This window comes from Peromyscus maniculatus, chromosome 7 (genome assembly GCF_049852395.1).
Source record: "Peromyscus maniculatus bairdii isolate BWxNUB_F1_BW_parent chromosome 7, HU_Pman_BW_mat_3.1, whole genome shotgun sequence".
NCBI lineage: Eukaryota > Metazoa > Chordata > Mammalia > Rodentia > Cricetidae > Peromyscus > Peromyscus maniculatus.
In genome coordinates, this window is record NC_134858.1 from 35,416,674 (window position 1) to 35,439,227 (window position 22,554).

At 38.0% G+C, this 22,554-nt stretch overlaps 2 protein-coding genes across 2 annotated transcripts; both read left to right on the plus strand.

Annotated features, from left to right (window-relative positions):
* Positions 1-2,472: 2,472 nt before the first annotated feature.
* LOC102914327 (olfactory receptor 8B8-like) lies at positions 2,473-3,480 on the plus strand. Its single transcript, XM_006998434.3, has one exon. The coding sequence runs from the start codon at positions 2,473-2,475 to the stop codon at positions 3,415-3,417; it is 945 nt and encodes a 314-aa protein (XP_006998496.3). The 3' UTR covers positions 3,418-3,480.
* Positions 3,481-14,979: 11,499 nt separating this feature from the next.
* LOC143274107 (olfactory receptor 8C8-like) lies at positions 14,980-15,968 on the plus strand. The gene has a single exon (XM_076575563.1). It carries the CDS (start codon positions 14,980-14,982, stop codon positions 15,925-15,927), a length of 948 nt encoding a protein of 315 aa, XP_076431678.1. The 3' UTR covers positions 15,928-15,968.
* Positions 15,969-22,554: the final 6,586 nt, after the last annotated feature.

Here is a 22,554-nt window from a genome sequence, read left to right on the forward strand (position 1 = left end):
TCAGAGGAGAGAAAGGTGGATGGATTAGGGGAAATGGCTGGGGCTGAGCGGGAGGAGGGATGAGAGTTGGATTTGTGGTTGGTGTGTAAAATGAATAGAAAATTTCTTAATAAATAAAACACACACATAAAAGAGGGAAATAGAAAGTAAATATGGTCAAAGTTAATGATATATTTGAGTGGATGAGAAAGGGGAGAGGATATGAATGGGGTCATATGTGTATGGAAATGTCCTTATGAAACCCAATGTATACAATAAACATATGCAAATTAAAAAAACATTTCTATGTTTGCATATGTCCACTTTTTGTATTTGCTTTTTTTACTCTTTGGTAATTTCATATTGAAAAATGGACTTAGATCATGTCTACCTACATTCTATTCCAAATTCCAAACCATTAACTAAAACACACCAACCTGAAAAGCAGTGTGATAATTTTACTGCCATTACATAATGTTTTCCTAAGCATTAATTTCCCTCAGCATAATTCAAAGCCTGATGAGAAACTATTATTTTCTTGCCAGCTGTCTCTCAACTATTTTGTGCAGTTAAAGAGATAGCAGTATGTATCATTATTTGAATAATGATACATATTTAAAAGTTGGTCAAGTCTTGTGTAAGAAATTGGGAAGGGAATCTGGTATTGTCTAGCTTTTATAGTGCTAAAAGTCTATACATGTTATTGAAGAAAAATGCAATAATCAAATTCACTATGGTAGGATTCATGGGAGCTATAGTGATGGCTAACCTGACAGAACACACCCACGAGTGCAATATTGTCATGAATGTTGTAGGAGTAATCAACCACCAACCACTTTTGGATTGGATTTCAGGCTTGCTCCACAGAAAAACTCAGTTCTAACATGGTTCTTGTACTGAACTTCTGAATCTAGAAAGGTCATAGGCCTGAGGGAAGTACTTATGACTGTTATTCTGCTATGGATATACTTGTAAACTGACTCTGAATGACTCTTTGTTATATCCATTGATTAGTGAATATCTCAACCTTTATCAGAGATGGTGATTAATACATATCTACAGTTTCTCAACAGGTAGAGAATAAGAGACTGTGAATGCTCATTCCAAACTGGGACCTCCACATCATACCTCTTTTACCAAGTCTCAGGGATCATAAGGTAAGTAGGGGTGAAAAGATTGTAAGAGCCGCAAGTGATAGGTGACTACATCAAAACAAGGTTTTAAAGATGTACCCAAGGATCTCACAATGGTTATAATAGTATGCATAAGATCTCTGTAAAATCAAGCCTGAAAATCCAGGAATGTAAGGTAGGGGAATGGTAATGAAATCTACCTCTAGCTGAGGAACTATTGGCAGTTAATGGCTAGTGTGGGAAACATGGTTAGTTTCCAGGATGCAGCCCCTAAGAGGCTACCTACTGTCAAGTAGGTGACTCTATACTCATATAATACAGGTAGTGACAAGTAGAGTCAGTGGGTTAAAGAAATTGAAAAGATGAAGCTAGGAAGAAATAATGGTCAGAGGATGAAGAAAATCAGAGGAGAAACAAATCAAGAATAAACTACATCAGAACACATTGTGTATGTGTATAAAATTCTCACACAATAACAACAAAACAAAACAATAGTGTATACCTCCAATCAGCCAATGTCATTATTCTTGAACTAGTTTGTAAGCACGATGGCAACAAAGCCTGATCTCTGGGGGAAAATGCCTGGTAAACATAAACTTTTCAATTTTTAATTAGGTCCCTAAGATTACAAACTCATAAAACCCTCTTGGGTCATTACCAGGTGACTCTTGTGACATTAGTAGACATTTTTTATCAACCCCTGGGATAAAGAAGACATTCTGGGAAAAGTCACCATTGGAAATCATGTACTATAGCTCATGGATTTCAGAATCAAGAAGAATGAGGGCTCTGGATTACCCAGGAAAAAAGAATTACCCTCACCAAGAAAAAGGTAAACCTAGTAACAACAGAAAACATCATTGTTTCTAGGCTATCCACCTTACAGCTCACCTGTGACATGTGTACCTGCCCCTCTGTGGGAGCAGAGTAGAAAAGTTACTAAGGTGACTTGTGAGTTCCCCACGCACAAAGGTAAGCAATGAATTGGATGCATGATTTTTTTCCTTCCAAACCAACTCTGAGCAATCCAGGAGTCTTTGATGTGCCTTGTCTCTTCTTTTTTGAGCTGACCACTAAGCCTGAATAGGGAGGTTGATTGTCAAGATAGAAGAACAGTGATGCTGTAGAACCAAGAATGGTCATTGGTGACCTGAATATTATTCTCAAAGAAATGGCCTTCCGTTTATTTGTGGTTATTTCTATAAATGAACTCCAAAATTGTAAAAAACAGAGGCACAGAGAAGTGTGCACTTCAGTTTATCATTTGGTTCTGGTTCTTAGTCTCATTTTAATGGGATATGTTGAAGAAGCCTGGGATTTCATTTTAATGTTACTATTTAATGTTACTGTTCTCTCAGATATGATCCTGAGAAGAATGGCCTCAGAAAATGACTCTTCAGTGAAGGAGTTCATCCTTCTGGGCTTGACACAGCAGCCAGAGTTCCAGCTGCCTCTCTTCTTCCTCTTCTTGGGAATCTATGTGGTCTCCATGGCTGGAAACCTGGGTTTGATTGTTCTGATCATTTTGAACCCTCACTTGCACACCCCTATGTATTACTTTCTCTTCAACCTTGCCTTCACAGATCTCTGCTACTCCTCTGTCATAACCCCCAAAATGCTGGTGAGTTTTGTGAAGCAGAACATCATCTCCCATGCTGAGTGCATGACTCAGCTCTTTTTCTTCTGCTTCTTTGTGATTGATGAATGCTACATTTTGACAGCCATGGCCTATGACAGATATGCTGCCATCTGCAAACCCCTGCTTTACCAGGTCACCATGTCCCATGAGGTCTGCCACTTGATGATGGTGGGTGTGTATGTGATGGGGTTTGTGGGAGCCATGGCCCATACTGGTAGCATGCTGAGACTTGTCTTCTGTGATGGCAACATCATCAATCAGTATGTATGTGACGTACTTCCTCTCCTGAAGCTCTCCTGCACAAGTACTACCATCAATGAATTGTTGCTTTTCATTGTTGTGGGTATCAATGTAACAGTGCCCAGCCTGACTATCTTTATTTCTTACACCTTGATCCTTTCCAACATCCTTCGCATCCATTCTGCTGAGGGTAGGTCAAAAGCCTTTAGTACCTGTGGCTCCCATGTAATAGCTGTTTCTTTTTTCTTTGGTGCTGCAGCATTCATGTATCTTAAGCCTTCTAGTGCATCTGTGGATGAAGATAAAGTATCTACTATTTTTTATACTGTTGTGGGTCCAATGCTGAATCCTTTCATCTACAGTATAAGGAATAAGGATGTCCACATTGCACTGAGAAAAACTTTGAAGAAAAGGATGTTTGCCTAAGTGGAATCGGTATTTGTTATGGAAGTTAATCTTAGGACACTTGAGGTTTACAACTACAGAAAGAACCAGTTCATTTGCAGAGCATTTGCTTACATGCATGGGTCCCTGGATTTGGCCCACAGTATTGAAAAACTTCAATGGTTACAACAACTAAAATAACATTTTAAAAAAAAACAAAACTACCAAATGGTAAGGACAGTGTAGCATTAAAATTATTTAACACTATTTAAAATTAAGTTAAATATCAAGGAAATTTCAGAAGTAAATACAGTGAAGGATGATTAACTCATTATCCTTTCAGGGTAGAATGCATAGTTTATTCTATAACTTTCTAAAAGCATATGTATGTTTTGTCATTATTGAAAGGTAAAGAACACATTTTTGTACCCATCTACTCGTACAGTACACTTTAGGCTTAGAAATCACAAGGATTTTTTTTTTCTGACAAGGCATTTATTAGCTCCTGAGTGTTTCTGTGCCAGGAGCAGTTTGGGGCTGAAAGCAGGCTCTGAAGAGTCCTGAGTGTGCACCACGGCGCTCTTGGGGTTCATGAGGGCCTAGATAGGAGTCTTGTGTGTGGTTCCACTTGTCCTCCATTCAGAAAAGGGGCAGGTCTTTCAACTCCAGTGTTCCCCAGAAGAACAGGTCTAACCAGTCCCTAGCCATCCCATTGCTGGCTGGCTGCAGTTGGTGTGTTTGGCAGTGGGGGTTGGAATTGGCTTCTCTATGTGTCCAATGTCTGCATCATGGGGTCACACGTAAACTGCCAATCTAGGAATGAGGGAGCCATAGAGATGAGATTCCACATCATCCTTAGGTGATTCGTGTGGAGGTAGCAGAAATCACACGGACTTAAGTACAAAGTACTGGATGACATTATACTCAGAAACAAAATGGTCATGAGATCTTTTACATATACATTTTGAATATCTTTGCAGTTTGTGTTTGAGGAATAATATTCATGCCATCTTACATGCTAGGCAAGTGCTCTTCCACTGATCAATATCTTAACCACAACTGTGAGATCTTTGACTAGGGCACATCTAGAAGTCATATGTCGCTGTACCACCAAGACAAAAATTTCAGTAGTATTAAAGACAATGTGTCATTTATTCAGTTAGTACCCCTCTGGGGATCTTTGTAGGAGAGTTCATTTCAAAACTTACTTTGTTGTTCAGAAGGTTCAAATAAGGAAGGAAATGCCCTTTTCACTCTGATCTTTTCTCTTTAGTCTTAAATCTGTTTGGGAAAGAGCAGTTGATGGATGAGTTTGTTGTAATTCCAGTGCTTGAAGACTTTAAATGAAACTCTTTAGATCATTCAGGCTAAAGGGACCCTATATCAGGTTTTTCCCTCATGGTCTTGACGGTAAGTATGTGAATATATGGACCTGTTATGTCTTCAATGGGTAGAATTTAACTAAGCAAATTTACTATTTATTGGTAGAAGAATTTCCTCTTTTTTTTGGTTTTTAAGAATTTCCTCTTTTACTCAAGTAAATCAAATAATCTTAATTTATTAGCAGTCAGTTTTTTCCCTTTAATAATCACATATAACCAATGGAGTACTACTCAGCTTTAAAAAAACAATGATATTATGAAATTTGTAGGCAAATGGATGGAACTAGAAAATATCATCCTGTGTGCAGTAACCAGACTCAGAAGGACAAACATAATATGTATTCACTTAAAAGTGATTACTAGATGTGAGGGAATGGATGGTCAGACTGCAACCCACAGCTCCAGAGTGGCTAGCTAACAGGGAAAGACCCTAGGAGGGACACATGGATGACCCAGAGAAGAAGTGGATGAGATCTGTATGAGTGGACTAAGTGTGGGGGTGTGGCAGAAGGCGAGGAGTGGGGGATGAGAACAGAGGGAAGTGAGAGGGTCAAACTGGACCAGGGACAGATTGGGAGGCTAGGGAGTGAGATACCATGATAAATGAGGACATCATGAGAAAAGGAAGAGGCAGGGTGCTATGGAGCCTCTTAGGAACCCACAAAGATGACCCCACCTTGGACTGCTGGCAGTGGTCCAGATGGTGTCTGGTCTGGTCTACTCTTGTGACCAGTCTAGTGAATACCCTAACTGTCATCATAGAGCCTTTGTCCAGTGACTGATGAAGGCAGATGTAGAGATCCACGGCTAGGCACCAGGCTGAGCTCCAGGGATCCAATTGATGAGAGAGAGAAAGGATTCTGCAGGTGAGGGACGTCAAAATCATGATGGGAAGACTTGCAGAGATGACTGGCCACACTAGTGGAAGCCCATGGACTGTAGACTAGTGGCTGTGGAACCCGCATAGGACTGCACTAGGTCCTCTGGATATGGCAGATGGTTGTTTGGCTCAACATGTTTGGGGGAAACCCAAGCAGGAGATTGGGATCCATCTCTGAAGCATGGGCAGGCTTTTGGGAATCTGGTGCCTATGGTGGGACACCTTGAGCAGCCTTGGTGCAGTGGGAAGGGGCATGTACCTGCCGAGGTTCAGTGTGCTGGGCTCTGCTGACCACCCCATGGGAGACCTTGACTTGGGGGATGTGGAGATGTGGGGTGGCTTGGGCGAGAGGGCTGGGGGGTGGGAGGAGGGAGAAGGTTGTATCTGTGGGTGGTATGTAGAGTGAGTGGAAAATTTATTAATAAAGAAAAATAAAAAAAATCCACTTTCTTTCTCAGAATTCTACATACAACGATGCAGTTTAATGAAGTAACAAATATAAACTGAGCATGTATCTTATTTTAGATATCAAGATATGTGAACTTTAGTCAAACATTAAAAATACAGCCAGATATTATGTGGGGAGAGAGTCTAAATTGGAGCTCTTCATCTGGTCCCTCTCATAGTAGCTCAGTGAAGAAGAGGGGCAGGAGGATTGTAGGCATCAGAGGGGACAGAAGACCCCAAGAAAATACGGGCAACTGAATGAACTAAACAGGGCACATATGGGCTCAGAGAGCCTGAACGGGACAAGCATGTGTCTTGCAGGGGTGTGCACCAGGTCCTCTGTGTAAATGTTGTGGCTCTTAAGTCGATGTTTTTGTGGGAATCCTAACTGAGAGCAGGTATGTCTTTGACTCTTGCCTACTCTTCGGACTCCTTTCCTCCTGTGGGTTTGCATTGTACAGCTTCCTTGTGAGGGATAAAAAAATTAAAATAAAATATAATTGTGCTGATGGTGAAGATGCCTGTGATGACTCTGATCTCAGAGGCTACAGACTAGGAAGTTGTTAAAAAATAATTTTTGTTTATGTGAGTTTGTGTCAGAAAAATAATACACAATGTCTTGAACAAATGTAATTGTACTGATAACAACTGCCTTCTTTTTGGGGTTGGCTGGTAGGAAGGGCTCTTTTGGAGGTGGCAGGTGACCTGACTGAAGGCAAAAATGTCTGATCAACATTTAAGCACAAGGAGGGCCTGAACAGCATTTCAGATGCGGCAACCATCTCTATGATGGTCTGGAATGATTAGGGAAAGTGATGAATGCTATGGGAAAGGATGGAGCAGAAAAACATGCATATAACTGTAAAGAATAATTAGTAAATGAAGTTGAATCAGTTCATTGTAAGAAAAAAAGAATGAATGTTAAGAAGCACAATAAAAATTCAGGTGATATCATCCCAGCTGGATCAAGAACAGAGAGGGAGAACAAGGAATAGGAGACCATGGTAAATGAAGACCACATGGGAATAGGAAGAAGCAAAGTGCTAGAGAGGTCCAAGAAATCCACAAAGATACCCCCACAATAGACTGCTGGCAATGGTTTAGAGACAGCCCGAACTGACCTAATCTGGTGATAGGATGGCCAAACACCCTAATTGTCGTGCTAGAAACCCCATCCAATGACTGAGGGATCTGGATGCAGAGATCCATGGCTAGGCCCCAGGTGGAACTCCAGGAGTCCAGTTAGCGAGAAAGAGGAGGTTTTATATGAGCGAGAATTGTTGAGCCCAAGGTTGGATAAAGCACAGGGACCGATAGCCAAATGAATGGAAACACACGAACTATGAACCAATGGCTGAGGGGCCCCAAACTGGATCAGGCCCTTTGAATGGGTGAGATAGTTGATTTGCTTGATCTGTTTGGGAGGCATCCAGGCAGTGGGACTGGGTCCTGTGCTCATTGCATGAGTAGGCTGTTTGAAACCTGGGGCTTATGCAGGGTCACTTGGCTAGACCTGGGAGGAGGGGACTGGACCTGCCTGGACTGAGTCTACCAAGTCAATCTCAGTCCTCAGGGGAGGCTTTGCTCTGGAGGAGGTGGGAATGGGGGGGTGGGCTGGGAGGAAGGGAGGGGAGCAGGAGGGGGGAGAACAAGGGAATCCATGGCTGATATGTAGAACTGAATTGTATTGTAAAATAAAAAAAAATTCAGGTAATATCAAACATACAATGGATTTCCTTTTCTTCTTTCCTCTGAATTCTGAAGCTCAGTCCATGTTCATTTATAACGAATCTATAGTGAAATTGATGAAACAACAAATTTTAATGACAAATATTTTCATGTCCACTAGGAGAAGTGATGTTTCTTTGCTGTTACTAGATGTCATTGAGGCAGCAGCAGGAGTTAGCTGGATGTCCCTTGATTATGTCTCTCTCTCCCCAACCCGCTCAGTTAAGTGTGTTAAATGGAAAGATCAGGGGAAATGGTCTGGTTTTGAGTTCAGATTCTATAAGTTTTGAGTCCTTGTCCTTTCAGTCTTAGAACTATTATTAAAACTTCTGTGGTATACATTAAATAAATGATATGCATTTTAAAAGTACTACATATTGTGTTTAAATATCATTTTAAGGGATATAAGTGAGCCGTTTTTTTTTTTACTTAACTTTCTGAAGTCAGTATGTATTTGATACCCAGTAGCACCCCACTGCTTATTTTAGTTTTGTTTTTCATTGAGACAGGATTGTATTTTGTAGCCCAGGGTGGCCATGAAGTTAATCCCTTGAGCAATGAGATTGTAGGTGTGTCTACTATTCCTGGTTTAACAACCTCTCAATGTTGATGATGGCCTGCTGGTGGTTCCAGCATCTGCCATTGCTAATATCTATGCAAGCAACTGATCATAGCTATTGGGTTTTCTGTTATTAAAATTAAGTTGGTTGAATTTGTGCTAACATACATATGGAATTAACTCAGGGCTATTTAAGATTTATATATATCTATGAAAAACCATATTTAATTTTAAAATTGCAAGATCAATTCAAATTATAATATAAATGGAAATATACTTCTGTCACATTTATCATAAATATATTAGAATAATAGCATATTCAAAAGTAATTATGGAAATATATGTAATATATGTATGTCAGAAAGCATTAAATACACATGAATATACCTTCATTTTGAAAGGATTTTATTGGTGAAATTGTACCATTGTTATATACTAATTTACTTATTCACTCATTGAAAAGCAATTATGCCCAAGAAGTCAAGGTCAACTACAAGTCATAGGAACTAGGTCATTATACATGAAACTCATGCACACACATAATGGCATATATGTTAAAAAGCCTTATTTTTGAAGACAGGATAAATTGCTGAGTCATCTGAAAAATAGGAGTATATACATACTTATAATAGGATCCTTTAAATAAAAATAAAGCAGGAATCTTAAGCATTAGATCTCAGGTCATTGTGCGCTGACAGCCTGCTTTTCTTTCTTAGTGATATGTAACACTCCATCAGGCATCAGGTCTCACTAATCTTGATATTGCTGTCTCAGTACAGTTCCACATTGTCTTCATTTTCTTTGTTTACCAGTGGTTTTTATGCAGGTGTGTTCCTGCATGAAGTTTTGTTCATGTCCCCTTCCCCAGGACAGGGGATTGTAGTAGTACTATTTTTAGTATTTTTGAGGACCCTCTGTACTGAATGTCATAGTGACTGTTGTAGTGGACTTTCCCATTAATAGGGTACATGGTGATACAATTTTATGAAAATATATTTTACATTCAGAGACTGGGCTTCAAACCAAGTTAATTATACATCTTGATATCACTTAAGAGCTAAGATTGATATCTTGTTGTATATTCAGGCTGTTTGTTTAACCTGAAATTAAGAGAACAATGTAACAAGCCACCATATTTGGTTTGAATTTTCTGTCTTCAGCTTTTACAACTTAAGCTAATGTATAGCTTTGATGTTGGTTATTAATTCTTCTATGTCTATGACCAAAATTTATTCTTATAGGCCCCTGACTCAGAGTAACATGTGTGTAAGTATATGTTGTGAGAGTCATTTGCTAAAAGCAGCCAATATGTTGGGAGCAAACTTACAAAATAAGTATCTACCATACAATTTGAAAACAACATGCAGGTGTAGCTTGATAATGCCTCTTTGAGGTTATTTTTACTATTTTGAGTGAGTTGGGGAGAGTCAATAAAATGACTTCTACCCTTTAAAAATCTGTTACATGCTTCTGTAAAGAATCCTTTGTCTCTTTCTCAGGCCTGACTTTCTGTTGTTCAAAAACTACAGAGCAAAACCCTTTGTTAGGAAGAGATATTAGGGCAGTCAGACAGCAGATAGATAAACACAGTAGACAGACTACAACTAGACCAGTAGCCATAATCTATGGGCAGACAGAAGACACAGGGAGCAAAGTGGTGAATTCAAATTTAGGCTTGCTCTTGGTCAAATTCCTTCAAGAGGAAATCTGTGTTTTCATCCTTTATTACATTATTGACACAGATGTATAACTGAACTTTTAAAATAAAAAACAAAATAAGACAAATTTAAATGGCCCAGAACAAAATGTTGACTTTTTATTTTATTGGGTAAAGTGATTGGAAAATAGAAAACAATATGTAGTACGTAAAAAAGAGAAAGTTCTGGACTACAGCGCTCAAAAAGCAGAGGTTCTAGAAAAGGAACAAACATCCCATGTAGAATTGGCAAAAACCTAGGGAAGGCTCTCTTGTATGAAAATGAAAAAAAAAATCTCTAAGAATCAAGGAGAAAAGTGCCTCAATAAATATATACCTAGGTCAGATCAATGTGCTCCTTAATATAATATAGTGATTATGAGAGATTTCAACATTTCAGATTTGTATCACAGAAGACAGTCCATCAATATATGAATGGTCAAAAATTCCCCAAAGGAGAGTCATAAAAACTGAGGAGAAGTTGAGAAGAAATCAGAGAAACACAGGGTATAGAATGAAAACTAACCAAAATTAATTTATGGAAATCAAAGCAACCTTAGTAATGATGAATGAACAATTTCCAATATTTTAAAATACTTGACAATAGTAACAAGAGTATTGATATAATTGAATTCCTAGTTAAAATAATAGTGGCAGGAGACATCAAGAAAAGGTTATGTATACATACAGTGCTAGTAAGAGACTACTAGTAAGAGTAAGTGACTGGTAAGAGACCAAGTTAGAATCAGACAGAATACCTCAAACATAAGAAAGAGCCCACAAGTTTGTACAAGTGAGAGGCTGCTCCACCTTTCAAGGAGGCAGTTCCTCTTGGTTTTGGAGGCCAGGTGAAGATAGTGAGAAAGGGAGATATTAATGTTAGATTGTTAACCAGCTGCCTGGATGATGTGAAAATAACAGAAGAAATGAAGAACGGTGCAAGAGAATCTCTGGCCATCATAAAAATGTTTGAACTTTGAGCATACCAATAGGAACAAAATAGACTGATCTGGGAGGTGGACATAGTAGCAGTCCAGGCTTTAGAGTGTGGGAAGCAGATGACTTCCTGAGTGAAGGCCTGTCGTTGACATGAGTACAGCCATATCAAGTACATGAATGCCTTAAACCCAGGGAAACGGCAAACCTTCCAAGAGTCAATCTCAAAGAAATGGCATAGACTTGCCATGGTCTGTGTGTGGATATGTACAGAAAGTATCAGCTACAGCTTCCTCCTCCTAGATAATTACACTCTGAGAATGCCCTTCTACAGAAACCTCCTTGTGAGGTTAGCTAAACCCATTTCCTTGTTCAGTCTTATGGAATAAAATTGCCTCTTCCTTCAGCCATATACAATGAACTCACTATGGTAATTTGAATAAGAATGGCTCTCATAGACTCATACATTTGAATGCATGGTCCTCAATTGGTTAAACTGCTTGGGAAGGATTAGGAGGTGTAGCTTTGATGGAGGATGTGTGTCACTGGGGTTGGGCTTTGAGGTTTCTAAAACCTATCCCAGGCCCAGTCTCTCTTTGCCTCCTATTTGAGGATAAGGGTACAGTCTCTCAGCTACTGTCACAGCACCATGCCTGCCTGCCCTGTGCTGTGCTCTCCACCATGATGCTCACAGACTCTAACCTTCTTGGACCCTAAGTCTGATAAACTCTCCTATAAGTTAGTTTGGTCATGGTGTCTCTTCACAGCAATACAGTATAAGTAGTACACCTACATCCTTGATTCAGATGTATAGAATAAAGGAGCTGAGTTTCCAGGCTATTTCTGGTGCATCCCCATTAGAGTGTCTGGTTCATCCAATCTCAGCTTTTCTGTATGTATATCTGTGTGTCTTTCCTTTCTTTATTACCTAAGAACCCTTGTCATGTTTTCAGGATACAACCACGTGGACTTCAGAAGTACTGTTAGACTAGTGACTCACTTGGACAATTTAATCATAGTAAAAATGGACAGAGGTGATCACTTATCCCCTGCCACAGCCATTATGAAAGTCATGAACCATTCTTTCCTTTGCCCAGTCTGTCCTTCTCTCTTCTTTTTAAATTCCTTTGTTTTCCTTTTTTAAATAACAAAACAAGAAAAAAGTATTTCACTATATAGCCTTGGATTTGCAATCCCTCAGCTCAGCACTTTAATGCTAAGATGCAGAGAGTATACCTGTGGACAGAGTCTAACATTCTTAAAACAAAAGACAGATTAATAAAAGACAAATATGGTAGATAAAATTGTTCAAGATTTTGAATGAAATAGTTGAATAGAAACCAAAAACTTAGAGATCAAAGAAAACAGTCCAATGTTATGGCTAAGACTGAAAGAGACTAAAAAGCTATGTATAAGTGTGATTGGACAAAAAGTAGGAACTAATTAGCAACTTGAAATATGAAATCTGGCTAACCTGTCTATTCTGATTCTTCTTGGTCCATTTGTATCATACTCATTCATCCTGAATACATGCCAAGACTCCTTCTAGAATGGAGGCCATTGATTCACTCTAAGATAGAAAAGGTAATACAATTTCTTAATGGTCAGCTGACTCACACACAGAGGCATAGAACTGGGAAGAACAGTATGTCTATTTTCTGGTTGATTCAGAGGGGAGTGATTCTATATTCTACAGCTTAACTTAAGTAAGTTCTTTGTTATAATGGTCTATTTTAGTAGAAGATTTATCCCGAAAGAGTATCAATGTCTGCATTAGAAAAATTTCGAATGACCTACGAGGCATGTTCTATTAGAATATCATCAAGTTACTTAGCAGAAAACTTAAAAGCCAGAAGGGCTTTTTTGTTTCAAGCACACCATTTTCTAAGTCTCAACAGTGCCCGTGGAATATATTAGAATATCTAGACAAGTTTTATTAGCCTCAACTGGCATGTTGGTGGCAATGATGTGGATTATAATACTGGCATACACTAATGAGCAGGGTTAAGGGATGACGTTCATTCAGTGTTACACTGGAGAGCAACACTGCATATATTTTCTTCCTCTGAATGTCCATGTGATGAGGATGAGAAACCCTGGTTTATCTGTATAAAGATATGGAACAGGGAAGGGGGATTGCACCTTTTTATACATCTAGGACAGTCTTACCTGCTATATTATGTAGATCATTGAATTTCATTAAAACAATAATATGATACAAGCTCTTTGTCTTGATTCATATTACTATCATTACCATTACTACAGTGCTCAAGTTAGACCTATAGGCCTATGTGTGAAAAGAAAGGTTTCTCCCTTGAGCCATATCCCTGATCCTCTTTCAAGGGCTGTATGTTGCAGATATCCACCCAATTATGGATATGAAAATAAAATTAACAAGGCCAGAAAATTACAGCTTTGATATATAGTTTCATTCTTAAAAAATGGAATAAATCTGGATTTAAACTCAGACTTTGAGTGCCTAGTTCTTTCTTCCCAATCTTTTTGCTCCACAACTTTTTTTCTTTTGTATAATGGTCATCTATGAACTAATAGTTACTGATCAATTGCAAGTATTTCTAGAAAATTACTGGAAATGACAAGTGAGTATGTCCCTGGATTTTTTTCTTCGTGAGTTGTGCAGGGAATAATGAGTAAAATCCTGAAGGGAACTACCCAATACTCTGCTCAGGGAATGAGGTATTCCTGGTGGGAAATCACAAACTAAGTAGAACTTTGAGTCTCAAAAGAGACAGTGTTTATATCCATGCTACATGATATAAATACACGTTCTGTTACTTCTACCCTAAAGGGACTCACTCAACCTGAAAGGTGTCACCAAGGAGAGAATAATTTTCTATACTTCTCTGGTGGTTATTATTGGGTGTCAATTTGACTATAATTGGAATGAACTATAATCCAGAAATGGAGGACACACTTGTGATCCAGATCTTGAGGCAGGAAGATACATGCCTTTAATCCAGATATTGAGGCCAGAAGACATACCTTTAATCTGGGCCACACCTTCTACTGGAAGCCTATATAAAGATAATGGAAGAAACAAGGGTTCGCTTTTCACCTCTTTATCTTTGACTTGTCATCAAATCCATTCCTTCTTTAGGATCCCAGCAGACTAGCTGAGATACCCAGCCTTGTCTGACTGAGCAGCTATTAGATTCTTGGACTATCCACTCATAAGTAGCCATTGTTGAACTGCAGCCTGTAAGTCATTCCAGTTAATTCCCTTATATAATATATAAATGTTAAACGTCATATATATTCATTCCATTAGTTCTATGACTCTAGAGAATCCCCAAGAATGCTAGGTTATATAGGTCTCACTTGAGTGAAATGATGTATTAGATGCACATATGAGATTGTTATTTTCCTTTGTGAATAAAGAAAACTTGACAGAAATCCTTAAAGTAAATCATGTCATTTCCCTGGCATAGATATTTTAGGATGTTAGAGTCAGTTTTGTATTGATAACTAGTATCTCCTCATTATCAGAAACTTAGGTCCTTTAGGACATTTGACGTGAATGGGCCCTGTGTGGTCCAAGAGCACTGACACATTAAGGTGAGTAGAAATTAGTGTTTCACCAATCATCTTTATCTATTTAATATCCCCTAAATTTCAGAGCTATATGAATCATGGTTTCAGAAGAGAGTGATGGTTTATTTCTCTTTTTATTCCTAATCCTTAATGAAGATTAAAGAGAATGGAAGAAATGGTTGTTTAAAGACTTTAGGAATTGTGTCAGTGTTTTCTCAGAGTAGATGCTCATCATGGATAGAAAAAGAAGAAATAGGGATGTCTGAGGAATGAGAAATAATGTCCTTTGAATATTATGCTCAGTGGATGAAGAAAACCATGAATGTGTAACAACTGACTCTAGCTGTCCTTTTGGAGTCAGTGACAGAGGTCCCTGTTAATGTGACCCTTTCCTACTGTTCCTACAGATCTACTGGTGACACAAATGGCTATAGAGAATGACTCTTCAGTGACCGAATTCATTCTCACTGGATTGACAGAGAAATCTGAGCTCCAGTTGCTCCTGTTTGTCATCTTTCTAGTGAACTTTGCAGCCACTGTTGTGGGAAACTTGAGTTTAATGAGTCTCATTTTCCTGAATTCAAACTTGCAAACCCCCATGTACTTTTTTCTCTTTAATCTGTCCTTCATTGATTTATGTTATTCATTTGTCTTTACTCCCAAAACACTAATGAGTTTTGTCTTAGAGAAGAACAGAATTTCTTTTACAGGATGCATGACTCAGCTGTTTTTCTTCTGCTTTTTTGCAAATTGTGAATGTGATGTCCTGACAGTCATGGCCTATGATCGCTATGTAGCCATCTGTCAACCCCTGTTGTACATGGTCATCATGTCTCCTAGGAGATGTTCCCTGATGATGTTTGGTTCATACTTGATGGGGTTTGTTGGTGCCTTTGTCCTTACAGGATGTGTGATCAGGCTCAACTTTTGTGATTCTAACATCATCAACCACTACATGTGTGATATCTTCCCTCTTTTCCAGCTCTCCTGCAGTAGCACCTATGCCAAAGAGCTTGTGAGTTCAGTTGTTGTCAGCACAGTAGTCATTGGATCCAGCATCATTATCTTAATGATAATGATAATGTCCTATGCTTTGATTCTTTTTAATATCATTCAGATGTCATCAGGTAAAGGTTTGTCCAAAGCCATGAGCACCTGTAGTTCTCATATAATAACTGTTGCCCTATTCTATGGATTCGGGATGCTTACACATATCAAAACATCATCAAATGAATCTGTGGACCAGCGGAAAGTTTTCAGTGTATTTTGTACATTTTTGCTGCCCTTGCTGAACCCTTTTATTTACAGTCTCAGGAATAAAGATGTCAAGCTTGCTATAAGGAGAACTCTGATGAGACTCACAGTAAGTTAATCACTTTTGCTCCCATAGTCTATGTCTCCACTTCAGGTGTTTCTCTCTACTTCATTTTCTTATCACCTTCTTTTCAATATTCTCTTTCCTTCCATTCATCTTTCTTTTTCTATTCTGGTAAGATTCCCACTTTATTATTTCTTCTGTTTCCTCCACAAAAATTCTTGATTTGCTTATGTGGGGATAAGAAAATATTTTTGACCTGGAGACTTAGCTGAATGTTGATCCAGCTTCATCTTTGTATAAGGTAGAGACTCAAGATGAATATCATTTGCTGAAACTGTGGGCCAGGGCAAAATTTTCTCAGTCTTTTATACCTCTTTGGTGCCCATGCTGAAACTGCTCATTTACAGCCTCAGAAACAAGGATGTGAAGCTTGATATGAAGAGAACCATGAAGAGAATAACAAACTGATCTACCCAGGGGTGCTTCTCTTACATCTGTTTCTACCTATCTGCTATTTCCCTCTCATTTCTTATCTTTTTGATTAACTAGGATTTACTAATTTATTTTTGTTTCTTCACATGTTTCTACAGTACCACCAAGTTTTCTACAGTATCATTTCTCCTTCTTCTGTGCAATATGATTTGCATGTGACCATTCTTTGTCTGGAGGAATTCACTGATTCATTTGTATCCAACATGGTGCCCATTCCCTAAATCGCATTAAGACCTTTTTCTGTTAGCGTATTTATGTAAGACAACACTACCTACTACTTTTTCTTATGTATCTTTTCTATCCAAGAAAATCCATGGCTTGTATTCTTTATCTCAAACTGATTTCTTTCTTGATTCTTGTAGTAATTTTGTATATGCATTTCCTTATTTGATAGGTGTAGCTGAAGTTTTTCTGGTCCTGCCCAGCTCCTGTGGCCCTGCATTCCCACTTAAACACACAGAGACTTATATTAATTAAAACTGCATGGCCATGGCTCAAGCCTTTTGCTAAATAGCTCTTATATCTTAAATTAGTCCATAACTATTAATGTATGTATCACCACATGTTCTGTGGCTTTACCTGCGTCCTGTTACATGTAGTTTTTTTGGCAGCTGACAGGCATCTCTCTCTGCCTTCTTCTTGTCTCTCTCTTTGAATTCCCCCTGCCTCTAACCTGCCTTGCCATAGGACAAAACTTTATTTATCAACCAATCAGAGCAACACATATTCCCAGCATACTGAAAGACGTTCCCCATCAGATAGGTTTATTTTCTACATATTTATTAACATGGGTAAGAGGTTACATAATGCCAAAATTTCAATAATTTTTCAGGTTGCTTTGTTAACAGTCTCTTTTTAAATATTTATATTTTTCTCCTTATATTTTTGGCATTTATTCAAAAATAATACAGGAAAAAATGCATGTAGTAAAAATTTGGAGCCTTTCTGAATCAATAAAATACATTTCAGTGTAACACTGTTATTGCCAACAGTCATGACAGTGTCTATTGTGTATTTATATGCTAGACACTGTTCTAAGAACTTTTATTCATAACTTTCTTAAATATATGACACTACTGTCATTGCTTTTATTTTGAAATAAAATATATTTGCTAACAAAGCATATTTCTTAGGAGTAAAATTGAAGTTGTTACCTTTTTCATGATATATGGGTTGTATCTGTGATTTTTCTTATTATTACATTCATTCTTGGTTAGAAAACATTGTGAAAATAGTGTCTAGTTACTTAGTAAAGTCACCATGAGATATATTTTGTTTCCTACAAGTGACCGAACTTCAGTCTTCATTATGGTTGAAAAAAATCTACTTTGTATATAAACTTCAACTTTATCTATTCTTTGGTTGTTGGACATGTAGGTTGCTTTCATTACTTAGCTTTTAAAATAGTATCTCTGTAAAATACTGACTTGGAGTTTTGAGTAGATGATAAAAAAGTAGTAAGGGTGGGTCATTTGGTGGGTCTATTTGTAGCACGTTAAGAAATCTTTATACTGATTTTTATGTTAGCTGGATGGGTTTACTTTCCCACCCTCCTCACATTGCTGTTATCTGTTTTCTTGGTAGACCCCATTTTGAATGAGGCAAGACAGAAGCTCATTCTTTATATGTGTATTTCTTTGATGATTAGTGATTTTGAAGATTTAAAAATGTTTATTGCTATTTTTCATTGCTAATTGACAGTTATGTGTATATTTTATTTGCCTTTTCATTGATTGTTTTGTTTTGTTCCAGGTGTTTGGTTTTTAAAAAAATTATTATGTTTATATATTCTAGATTTTTATCCTAATGTATGGATACTAAACTTTTTCTTCTATTCTTTTGGCTGTCTTTTCACTCTAATATAGTTTCGTTCATGTGCAGAACCTTTTAATACCATACAAATCTATTTTATGATTGTATTCTGATATGCTGTAAGCCTTTCAGAAAATCTTTGTCTATGCCTATGTCTTAAACTATTTTCTCCATGATTTATTCTAAAACTTTCAGGTCTTATGTCATAGTCTTTGATGCAGTTGTAATTGATTTTAGAACATGTGAGAGACAGGCATCCAGGTTCATTTTTTACACTAGTGATATTCCATTTGGTTGGCACCATTTGTTGAATGGCTCTCTTTACTCCAATGCACATTTTGGCATATCTGACACTATTAGTGGGGCCAAGATCCTGTCACTAGATAGGTCTTAGGCCCTTGGAGATAACATAGCAATATTATTCTCTTAAATGAACATATATTAAAATGATTCTGTATGAATTATTGCTATACACATAGATCAGTGCATCTGTCAGTCCATGCTAGGGATGCTTCTTCTTGTAGAAGATGACGATTGATATAGAGATTTTCTTGTGATTAACATGCAGAGAACAAGAGACTTTTTGGTGCGTAACCATAAACGGGACATTCATATTATAGCCCTTCCCTCAGGTTCAGGGATGTTCACAGATAAGGGAAGAGATAGATTTTAAGAGCCCAAGGTGATAGTGGATAGCTTCAAGCAAAGAGAAAACTAACACAGAAGGTTTTTTGAAAAGTCCTGTGGAAACCTACTACTGTAGAAGTTTCCTAATACATATGAAAGGAATTTAAAAGGTGTCACCATATAATAGGGGAGACATTATCTTTACTAGACATTTTATACCATCATATAAAACCTCCAGTGCTGGCCGGGCGGTGGTGGTACACACCTTTGTCCCAGCTCTCAGGAGGCAGGGCCAGGCAGATCTCTGTGAGTTCAAGGCCAGCCTGGGCTCCCAAGTGAGTTCCAGGAAAGGCAAAAAGCTACACAGAGAAAGCCTGTCTCTAACAACAACAACAACAACAACAACAACAACAACAACAACAAAACCAACAAAAACCTCCAGTGCCATAAATGGCTTGCATCATGTTAACTTGTTGGCTAATGGGTCCCATAGACTGTCCCTCTAAGTATCACAGACTATTGTCAAGTCTATTATTATTGCTCTCCCTCAACAACCTGACAGTGAGGTCTTATTGCTGACACCACTCACGTTGTTGAACATGGAGATATCTAGTTGGTACCCAGCTAGAAGCTTCACTCGTACTGACTAGCATTCACAATGCTGCAAAGTCCTTAAAGGACGGAAGAAAGAAATGAATAAAGAAGAAAATCAAAACAAAGCTAACCAAAAAAAAAGGGTGTTAGCAATTTATATAGAGTGTATTTTGAGGAATCACCAAGTCCCGATCACTGTGGGACCCCAGTGAATGTCTGTCATGTGGGGAACATCTCAAGGTTGCCCTAAGGAATTTTGTTCCCTTAGTAATTTTGGGGAATCTGGAATAATTGAGATTAATTTTAGCAGTTGTTATATTTCTTTTTCTCTCAAAGAGAAAAATCTGCAATTAGGGTATTTCCTTTTTTTTCTTTCTGCTATTCTATTTAATTTTTCCCACATACTTCACCAATCCGCTGCTTTGTTATCTAGAGAAATGACCTGTAACACTTTTCCAGTTCTGATGTTTGTTTCTGAATTTATTTAGTCTTGGTTCATTCCCTTACTTCAAATTTGTGTTTTCATGTCCAGTTGTTCAAGATTACATGTAAAAATCTGACCAGAATTTCATGCTTTTTAACTTCTGCTTGTGGCAATAGTACAACTTAGTCTTCCCTTAGGCCAGTGTCTTGGAAGTATTTGTTTCTGCTTTTGCTTGTATCCCTTTAATGAGAAAACTTTGCAGAATCCTCCCTTGCAATATCTCCTTTATATATTTGTGTTTATCAGAACTTCTAACAGGTTATTCTCAATCCAGGGACCTTCCTTTTTCTTTTCTTTCTTTCTCCCTCATTGCTGCTTCCCTATATTTTCTTCCTTGCTCTCTGTCTCCCGCCTGTTCTTGTGTTCCTACTCACTGCCTGTTATAATTGCCTCTGCAACCCACCTTAGTTCCTTCTCTCTACTGCTAGTCACTTCCTCCTTACTCTCTGGCCATATTAATCTTTCTCAGCACTGAAGTTATTTTAATTTTGTGCCACAAAATTTAATGGCTCCCAATGGCATTCTCAGTGGAAGAGAATTTTGATATTTTCATTTCAGACCTTATTATAATGTGCTATCACAGTCTTTCCTCTCATCTTAGTGTGTGCTACAGGTGTGGGAAAAGACATTGGAAATTTTCAGCAAATCAGAGTGACATTCAGGGATGGAAGTTATCTTTTTCTCTTTCTGGGCTTAATGACTCTGATATGGTGTTCCCTTTGATGGCCTCTGGAGTTACCGGTGGCTCTACATGTCTTATAGATGTCACCCTGTTCACATTTTTGTCTAGAAATAAAAACATTGGCACTATATAAGTTTCTAACAGTGGGACAAATATTCTGTGTAGTATAGGTATTCTTAGAGAACTGGGAAAGTGTACTAATTAATTCATTATTTCTATATATTTTTAAGGAGCACACCGGGAATATGTCAACTTTTATTGTTTTAAGTGCTTTAGAAGTAGATCTGAAGAGAACAGCCAATATCCCTTTGATATTATGGACTTAGATTAAGCAGCATGAGTGAGTGATATGCAAAAAATTATAAACAATCATTATAAACAAGACTATAAGATTTCATCTAGTGATGGAAAGTATGGAGAAACTATAGTATACAGGACAGGTTTTCATGCTTTTCTCTTTAGAGACTTTCCAAATGGGCAGGAATAAAATGTAGGCAACACTGGAGCACAGGTGATGTGCAGGAAGAATGGGGAACACCAGAGCAGGAAGGATTGGGTCAGGCAGGAGATGGGAGGGCAGAGTAGAGGAGGGAGTTTGAGGAGGGATAAGTAACACTAAAGACCTTTGAGGAAGTCACGTGTAAACTACTGTTGTACAAGTTCTTGAAATATCTTCATGTCTAAAATGAGTTTAAATTGAAATACATTATCACTTGGAGACAGCGTTTTCTGCTAGACACCACAAGCTATCAAATAAAACCTATAACTACGAATAAACTACCTATTTTCGAGTTGTTATGCAACTGTGCCTCATAGATGCCCAGATATTACAGATATTACTATTGTCACTGCTAGACTAATAGACACAAAGCTTGTGACTATTAGTAGTCTATTGTGTAGCAGAATTAAGAAAAATATTTCTGTGCAAAGTGTCTCACCATAGGAGGAGCTTGGACCTGTCTCAACATAATGTACCAGGCTTTGCTGACTCCCCATGAGAGGTCTTATGTTTTCAGAGGAGGGAAAGGAGGATGGATTAGGGGGAATGGCTGGGGGGAGGAGGAGGAGGGATGAGAGTTGGATCTGTGGTTGGTATGTAAAATGAATAGAAAATTTCTTAATAAATAAAACACACACACAAAAGAGGGAAATAGAAAGTAAATATGGTCAATGTCCATGATATATTTGAGTGGATGAGAGAGGGGAAAGCTGGGGGGATATGAATGGATTCATATGTGTATGGAAAGGTACTTATGCAACCCCGTGTATATAATAATCATATGCCAATTAAAAAACATTTCTATGTCTGCATATGTACACTTTTTGTATTTGCTTCTTTTACTCTTTGGTAATTTCATATTTAAAAAATGGACTTAGATCATGTCCACCTACATTCAATTCCAAATTCCAAACCATTAACTAAAACACACCCACCTGAAAAGCAGTGTGATAATTTTACTGGCATTAAATAAAGTCATCTTAAGCATTAATTTCCCTCAGCATGATTCAAAGCCTGATGAGAAACTAATATTTTCTTGGTAGTTGTCTCTCAACTATTTTGTGAGATTAAAGAAATAGCAGGAACCTGGGGCTTATACAGGGACACTTGGCTCAGCCTGGGAGGAGGGGGACTGGACCTGCCTGGACTGAATCTACCAGGTTTTTGCCCTGGAGAAGATGGGAATTGGGGGGGGGTGGGCTGGGGGGAAGGTAGGGGGTGGGGTGGGGGGTGGGAGGGGGGAGAACAAGGGAATCTGTGGCTGATATGTAAAATTAAATTTAATAAATAAATTTAAAAAATTTAAAAAAAGAAATAGCAGGTTAAAAGTTCATCATGTCTTGTGTAAGAAATTGGGAAGGGAATCTTGTATTGTCTAGCTTTTATAGTGCTAAAAGTTATACATGTTAAAAAAAAGTCTATACATGTTATTGAAGAAAAATGTAATAATCAAATTCACTATGGTAGGAGTCATGGGAGCTACAGTGATGG

Bases quoted from the DNA above. Each gene is read 5' to 3' on its own strand.
- LOC143274107 (XM_076575563.1), top strand. From the start codon at position 14,980: ATGGCTATAGAGAATGACTCTTCAGTGACCGAATTCATTCTCACTGGA.
- LOC102914327 (XM_006998434.3), top strand. From the start codon at position 2,473: ATGATCCTGAGAAGAATGGCCTCAGAAAATGACTCTTCAGTGAAGGAG.